We start from the raw sequence: 7,913 nt of genomic DNA on the forward strand, positions 1-7,913 counted from the left end.
GAGGAGGGGGCAGATGTATGCGAAAACAAAGATGTATTAATAAAATAATTTTTCACTAAAATGTTCAATTATTTTTTTATGTATTTATTAATTTTTGTTTATTTAAAAAATTTATTTTTTAATTTTTTAATAATTTAAATAATTAAATTATAGTTTTTAACTAATTAAATAAAACAAAAAACAATTTAAAATCATTAAAAATATGTTAAACATAAAAGACAAAAAAAATTTAAAAAAGGGTGCCCTCCGTTTGAAACGGAGGCCACATGAAGGGCCTCTACACACCCTCCATTTAAAATGACGGCCACATGAAGGGCCTCTACACACCCTGCATTTGAAATGGCGGCCACATGCAAAAAGTAAAAAAAAAGTAGCAATTTAGGAAATAATTTTGAAAGGATGATCTTTTAGGATTTAATTTTCATGAGAGTGGCACATTGGTCAAAAATTCCTGTTTTTACACTAACAAAATACCAATACAAGAAAACTCTGTTTTTTTCTTAAAGAAAGTTCAATTACATTAATAAAAATAAATAAATTAAAGTTTCCATTTTTAGGAGCACCGATTAACAACAGTACTAGAAAGTACAGTGATGATTGATGATCATGATCATGATCATGAATATTCAAAGTAACCAAAAATTTCAACAATCTCATCTCATTACATCATCAGATCCCACAAAAAGCAGACAAGCAGCCCAACAAAGGGGGTAACATTTTTGTCATCAGTCAACTCACTCTGATCTCATCTCATCTCATCTCCCCGCCCACATCTTTGGAATCGAAACCTTTTCTTCTTTCTTCTCACACTCATCAATTTTCATCTGTCTCTCTCAGACATTAACACAAACACTTACCATGTCTTTGTTTAGAACTCTCTCAAAACGTTACTTCTCCACCACGAAACCATTTCTCAAACACACAAACACTCTCCCATCTCTCACTCTTCTCTCTCGCTTCTCCTCAACCACCGATTCCACCGCTCCGGTTCGTTATGCGGCTCTCGGACCCACCAAGCCACACGAGAAGCCACGCGTGGTGGTTCTCGGGACCGGTTGGGCCGGGTGTAGATTCATGAAAGGTTTGGATTCTAAAATCTATGATATCGTTTGTGTTTCACCTCGTAATCATATGGTTTTCACCCCTCTTTTAGCTTCCACTTGTGTTGGAACTCTTGAGTTTAGATCCGTTGCTGAACCTGTTGCAAAGATTCAACCTGCTATTTCTAATGAACCTGGTTCCTTTTTCTTCCTTGCTAATTGTACCGGTATCAATGCTGATAAACATGAGGTACTGTTTTTTTTCTTCTTTCTTTCTCCTTTCCTTATGTATATAAGCATCTTTGTACATGTCTCTGAGATGTTTGACTTTTTTTTCCTTTTCGATTTTATGGCATGCTTGATCTGAGGGACTGAATATACACTATATAATGTAGGAGTTTGGAAAAAAGAGCTTAAAATATGTCTTTCTCTCTGTGACACCGACACCGATACATATATTATGTTTGATTTATTCATTTTTTTTCAAATTATTACCGGTGTTAACCTGTTCGGTTCGGTGTCGTATTTCTGATTTCCGTGCTTCGTAGGACTTTCGTTTGTTAGTTTGGTCCTTAAATTACTCATTGTAACATCGTGAGTTCTTGGTTGGGGGCACACTATTGGAGAATAGTTAAAATCCCATAATGCTTAGAGTTATGGTATAAATAGAGTTTAGAAAGATTGAGTGATCCTTACTTTGTTTTTTCTAAACAAGTTGAGTGATCCTTAAAAAGTTTGTTTAGTAGAGTTAGGTATGAAATCTATTAGAATTATCAATCAAGGCATTAGTGTGTATTGATTTTTGTCTTAGAGACGTTTCAAATCATAAAATATAGGTTAAATGTGTTTTTTTCGTATTAAGTGACCAGCTTCTGCTTTCCCCCCCTTCAAACGTTAGATGATGTTAACCATCCGATTCAATGGGGAAGTGCTGCAAGTGTTTTATGTGATAAAATAGTAACCCTTGTGCTAAATTTGAAATTTTATCATAAAGTTAGTTATATGACCGGCAATGTTGTATGGGATAGAGTGTTGGACAATAAAGGGTAACTCGAGAACAAACTCAATGTAGCAAGGGTGAAAATATTGTGTCGGATGAGTGAAATACTATACCAGATGGCTTAGGAATGACAACACTCGAGAGAGTTGTGCTAACATCTTTTGTAGAAATGATGTTTGATTCAAGGCTTAGTTGGTTTGGACATATATGGAGGAAACATGTAGATTCAGTAATATTTAGAGTAGATAAGATGGAGAGATGGTCAATTGTTAGAGATATATCATATATGAAAGCAAAGGAAAAATGTTTTCAAAACTATTACGGAAGATGAAGAAATATGTTACTGCCTTTCGGGATAATGAATGATGGTGCCACCACTCCCATAAAACCTAACTGGTGCCCAATTCAAACATCATAGCGCAGAATTAGCTAAGGGAAAACATTAGTGCACATACACTCAGTATAACAGGGACTGGTTTCCCTCTGTTTCCAAATATCAAAAGTTAATATCATCTTTAATTATATCCTTATAGTTTCAGTCATATCAAGAGGCTTGGGACGGATTGAAGAAGGTATTTCATGGGAACTAGAGGATAAGTGAATGTAGGTTTTAAGCCTTGGGAAGGAGTTTAAATCACTTAAAAGTAAATATATTGAAATGATGAAAGATTTTTCTGGTTAGATGATGAAGATTGCGAGTCTGACCAAGATTCGGATCATCGGTGTAGATGTTAGCAAGCCTGGCGTAGAGGTTAGAGTAAAAAGTTGCCTCTTTGGAGAATTCAATAGACAATTCTAAAATGTCATCGTCATAGCAAGTGAGCTTCGTTGAAATCACCGAACAAGGGAGACTCTAGAGAGTGGGGATCAACAAGGATTCTTTTTGGCTAAACACTATCCAAAGCAAAGTGCTGTAAGCAAGAAATACAATTATCAGAGAAGGACATGCAAAAATGGAGTAGAAGTTAACAAAAAGGTTGCAAATTATAAGAATTGGAAATTTCCTCCATGTCCGAATTGCAAAAACACCAATCATTTGGAGAAGTTCTGTTTAAGTGCAGATATTGCAAAGAGCACAAACTTTGTGTAAATTTTTAAGAAAAAAAACAAAGTGTAGCCAAAGGACATACCCAACCGTTTATAAATTTGTCTTGCACAACAACCACACTTTATACGATCTCAAACAAGCTCCGAACATAATACGGAAAAATTAATGTGTATCTAGTGCTCTAACAAAAGCAATGTTGAATTTTTTTTACTGTAAGTATACAAACAATGAACTTATCATCATTTCTTTATGTGTAAGATATTTTAGTGATTGACATCAGTGTCAAGCATGTGGAAATGGAATATTTCATATTTGGGATGAAAAAAAATGTTGTTTTTCATGGTTAAAAATGTATAGATCAAATACAATTATGCAAGGGAAGCTGAAAATGATGGAGGGATTTCCATTCAACACTATAAATCAAAACGTCAACCGGCTGACATTCATACAAAACCATTTTCTTGGACCAAATTTTTGCACCCAAGAAAGAAAATGCAGTTATGCAGCAAGTCAAACCAGGAAGAGTGTTGAACTTTTGACTACATTCCATAGCTATTTGGCTTGTTGACTCCAAACTGCTTCCTAATAGTTTACTTGAAATATTTCGAAAATGTAGATTTCATGTATAAAACTGCATAGCATAGCCTTGATACTGTTGTAGGTTCTGCTTTATGTATCTTACTTTGCATAAAACATCACGTTACAATTTGTATTAAAACTGAGAATGAAGCATCATCTCTTTTCTGGTTTTTATTGCTTTTTCTTAGTCTTCTTAAAAGGATCTTACTCCAGTAAATTACGACAAACAAAAGTTTGTGATGCTAATATTAGCTGAAATTATGGTCAATGTAGCTTAATTTGGTAGAATCTGACACATTGTTTTGAAGGTGCAATGTGAAACTGTAACTGAAGGAACACAGACACTAGAACCTTGGAAGTTTACAGTATCCTATGATAAGCTAGTAATTGCATTAGGAGCTCAACCAACCACTTTTGGAATTCATGGAGTTTATGAACATGCAATTTTTCTTCGTGAAGTTTACCATGCACAGGAAATTCGTCGGAAATTGCTCCTGAATTTGATGATGTCTGAGGTTCCAGGTTTGTGATAATTTTCCTATGTTCAACAAAACTTCCTTGTTATGCATTACCTCTGTAATATGTATTTGATACGGATGCAGGGATTTCGGAAGAGGAAAAGAAAAGGTTGTTACACTGTGTGATTGTGGGAGGTGGTCCCACTGGAGTTGAATTTAGCGGTGAACTTAGCGACTTTATTATGAGAGATGTTCGTCAGAGATATGCTCATGTGAAGGACTATATCCATGTTACTTTGATTGAGGTATGCTTAGTGTAACCTTAGATATGTGGTGCAATGAAATAGAGTGTCGTTGAAGCACTGACATGGACATTAGATGCGACACTCAAACTAACACGTCAGTGTTGGTAGTTATTTGTGTTGTTAACCAATTTGTTCATGCCTCTTTAGGCCAATGAGATATTGTCTTCCTTTGATGTCCGACTCAGGCAATATGCCACCAACCAGTTGACAAAGGTGAGCTGTATGTTCAAAGAGCTTCTTTACTTTTTGTTCAACATGTTCCTATTGATTTTGAACTTTTGAATATTATTATGAAAAAGCTCCTTACTCTTTCTTCAATATGTTCTTTTTGTTATGTTGAAATTTCTATCAGTCAGGAGTCCGACTTGTTCGTGGCATTGTGAAAGATGTTGAAGAAAAGAAGATTATACTAAACGATGGTACTGAGGTTCCATACGGATTGTTAGTATGGTCAACTGGAGTTGGTCCATCACCTATTATCCACTCATTGGATCTCCCTAAATCCCCTGGTGGAAGGTTTGTTTACTCAACATAGTACTTGCATTTATTTTCTTTCCACTGACAACCATTGCATAATTTACAATTCGGAACTGATTTTTGTATGGATACATTTGGTATTTGGATCTGTATTATCAGGAAAGCAGGATCATGCTAGTCCAAATTTATTTGTTTTAATACTTTGTATAAGTATTTATGCACAACAAGTTTCTGTTGATACATTTCTAATTTAAATGTTGGATTGGAAGTTTCCTTTGTACTTGATACACAGTTGATCTGACTCTCATGTTTCTTTTAATGCACGGAAACTGTAACTTTAAACAACATTATCTTAAGGAAAACTTCTGAAAAGTTCTCTCATCACAGGATTGGCATTGATGAGTGGCTCCGTGTTCCTTCGGTACAAGATATCTTCTCAATAGGTGACTGCTGTGGATTTGTTGAAAGTACAGGAAAACCAACACTTCCTGCTCTAGCCCAAGTAACTTCTCCAACTCACTTTCTTTTTCTTGAATACTTTAGATATAAGTTATTTTTATATTAAAAAAATATAAAATAAAGTCAAACTATGTTTTAAATTAGCGAAAATTGTTTTCATGAGCAATCCTGAAGAGCTTAGGGAAATAAGCTGAAAACAACTTATAGACATGTCCCCAAACAGTCTCATAAGTGTTTGTCACTAGTTAAGCTCAAATAAGTCCTTAAACACATTCCATGCTGAATGTGTTACTTTCTATAATTGGTAGAGGTACATGTATTTGCCTGAAATATTATCCATCTCAACCTAATAAATAGCCATTTGAATACTACAGGTAGCAGAGAGGCAAGGTAAATATTTAGCAGGCTTATTAAACAAAGTAGGTAAAGCCAATGGAGGCCACGCAAACAGCATGAAAGACATGGACTTAGGGGGTCAGTTTGTTTACAAGCACTTAGGAAGCATGGCAACTGTTGGCAGTTACAAGGCTCTAGTAGACCTAAGACAGAACAAGGTGATTTTTATCATTCCTTAACCTTTTGTTGTTGCTTTTTTGGTTTTCACTCATAGCACAAGTGAGAAAGAGGCCACTGGACTAATCTGTGCTCGGCCGAGTGGTCTTTAATTTTGTCATTTGTGCGTCGGATAACTTATAACAGTTTGATTCACTAACTTATCTCATACAGGAGGCAAAAGGATTGTCTCTAGCAGGTTTTATGAGTTGGATTGTTTGGCGTTCGGCATATCTAACTCGTGTCATTAGCTGGAGGAACAGATTCTATGTAGCTATTAACTGGGCTACAACATTTGTTTTCGGTCGTGACATAAGCAGAATATGAAAGTTTTAAAGGTAAATACTTTCGTAATGGTTAGGACTAGGAGTTGTTCCAATGGACTTAAACCTCTTCAGTTTTATGAGACATTATGTTAAGACTTAGAATGCTAACATACTTTGCTTTATTGGTTTGCATTGCAGGTTATTATTAAAGGAATAAGTGAGATGAGTTTCAGTTAGTTAAACAACAACAAGGGGCTAAACTAGTTCATGATACTTGCTACTTTAGTGAAAGGGAAAGCACACAAAAGATGGCTTGAAGGAGAAGGCAATAAAATATGACAGTCTTTGGTCAATTATAATTGTAATCATGATTCAATTTTAGGCATTATGTATATTAGTTACTCAACACCATGTTTATATAAAATTTTCAACATCAAACAAAAACAATGTTCTTCACCAATTGTGCATTCAAAATGATGTGTGAAACTCCATTTGGATACCTAAAGTTGTTGTAGATAGTTAGGTTGCTTCTCAAATTAAGAAATTGGCTGTAGATAGTTAGGTTGCTTCTCAAATTAAGAAATTGGCAACATCTCTAAAATGATACATTACCGGTCAATTTAGTTATGTATTTCTATCTTTGAGTCGCTATTTCATATTTACCCAATAAACTTGATATTCATAAATAACTTTTTTTTTAGCAAAAACTATCTTATTTGCAAATCTTAAATTTTCAACGACAAATATCTTATAAGCATGCAATTTATTATGTTGTTTTTTCTCGAAAAATGTGAACCAATTCCATGATGCAGTTTTATGATCCTCTTCTCTATTGTTTTACTTATAGAGATTTTCAACTGGTACCTATATTGAAAGAATTTTCTCATATAATGGACATCCCTATACCTGATCAAATTCCTTACACTGGTGAGGAAGGAGGTCCTAAGCTGGAAGACATTGCTGCTGCCTTACACTTACCAAGGGCAGAAATTAACAAGGTTTGGATCAATAGAAGAGACTATTCTGGAATACCTGTAGATTTCTTATACGAGAAGGCCAAAATCTTTGCTGAAGTTCTAAGCATGGATGCCTTGGAAAGTGTTCTAACTTTGTTGATATATGGACAAGTTTTATTTCATCGTTGCGACAAAGTTGTTGATAGGGCTACTATTAAGATCTTCCTTAGCAAGAATCCTGTTCCTACTCTACTTGGTGATTTATTGCATACCATCAATGCCAGAGTAACAAAGAGACAAGGTTGTGTCTTAGGATGCATCCCCCTTCTGCACAAGTGGTTTATTTCGCACTTGCCTCGATCAGCAATAAAGAATGAAGAAGGTTTGACTTTTAGAGAATTATGAAGCTTTCTTATGATGACATCATCTGGCATCAAAAAGGGTTCGAAGGTATCCAGTTATTTGATCGCTGTGGAGAATTCCCCAATGTGCCTCTTCTTGGTACCCGAGGGGGAATCACTTACAATCCTATCCTTGCTCGACATCAGTTTGGTTTTGCTTTGAAAGATAGGCCACGTTCCATATATCTTAGTGGGGAAAACTTCGACTACGATTCCGATAAAACCGAAAAAAAGGGACGTTTTATTAAAGCTTGGCATGAGGTAAAAAAGGTGGGCATAAGAGATTTGGGATTAAGAAACTATACTCCTTCAGATCTCTATTTTAGATGGGTTTACGATCGAGTAGTTGAGTTTGGAATACCATATCCATCT

General features: G+C 35.2%; 1 protein-coding gene across 1 annotated transcript; it reads left to right on the forward strand.

Moving 5' to 3' along the window:
- The first annotated feature begins 637 nt into the window (after positions 1-637).
- LOC131620747 (internal alternative NAD(P)H-ubiquinone oxidoreductase A2, mitochondrial-like) lies at positions 638-6,683 on the forward strand. Its single transcript, XM_058891910.1, has 9 exons — positions 638-1,290; positions 3,976-4,189; positions 4,270-4,430; positions 4,578-4,643; positions 4,783-4,946; positions 5,295-5,409; positions 5,741-5,920; positions 6,093-6,256; positions 6,383-6,683. The coding sequence occupies exons 1-8, from the start codon at positions 859-861 to the stop codon at positions 6,243-6,245; spliced, it is 1,485 nt and encodes a 494-aa protein (XP_058747893.1). The 5' UTR covers positions 638-858; the 3' UTR covers positions 6,246-6,256; positions 6,383-6,683.
- The last annotated feature ends 1,230 nt before the right edge of the window (positions 6,684-7,913 follow it).

The sequence above is a fragment of the Vicia villosa genome, linkage group LG7, assembly GCF_029867415.1.
Source record: "Vicia villosa cultivar HV-30 ecotype Madison, WI linkage group LG7, Vvil1.0, whole genome shotgun sequence".
Taxonomy (NCBI): Eukaryota; Viridiplantae; Streptophyta; class Magnoliopsida; order Fabales; family Fabaceae; genus Vicia; species Vicia villosa.

Excerpts from the sequence above, each read along its gene's own strand:
- LOC131620747 (XM_058891910.1), top strand. The coding sequence starts at position 859 with ATGTCTTTGTTTAGAACTCTCTCAAAACGTTACTTCTCCACCACGAAA. Across the intron at positions 4,644-4,782 it reads CCACCAACCAGTTGACAAAG|TCAGGAGTCCGACTTGTTCG; the intron begins GTGAGCTGTATG and ends AATTTCTATCAG. Across the intron at positions 4,947-5,294 it reads CCTAAATCCCCTGGTGGAAG|GATTGGCATTGATGAGTGGC; the intron begins GTTTGTTTACTC and ends CTCTCATCACAG.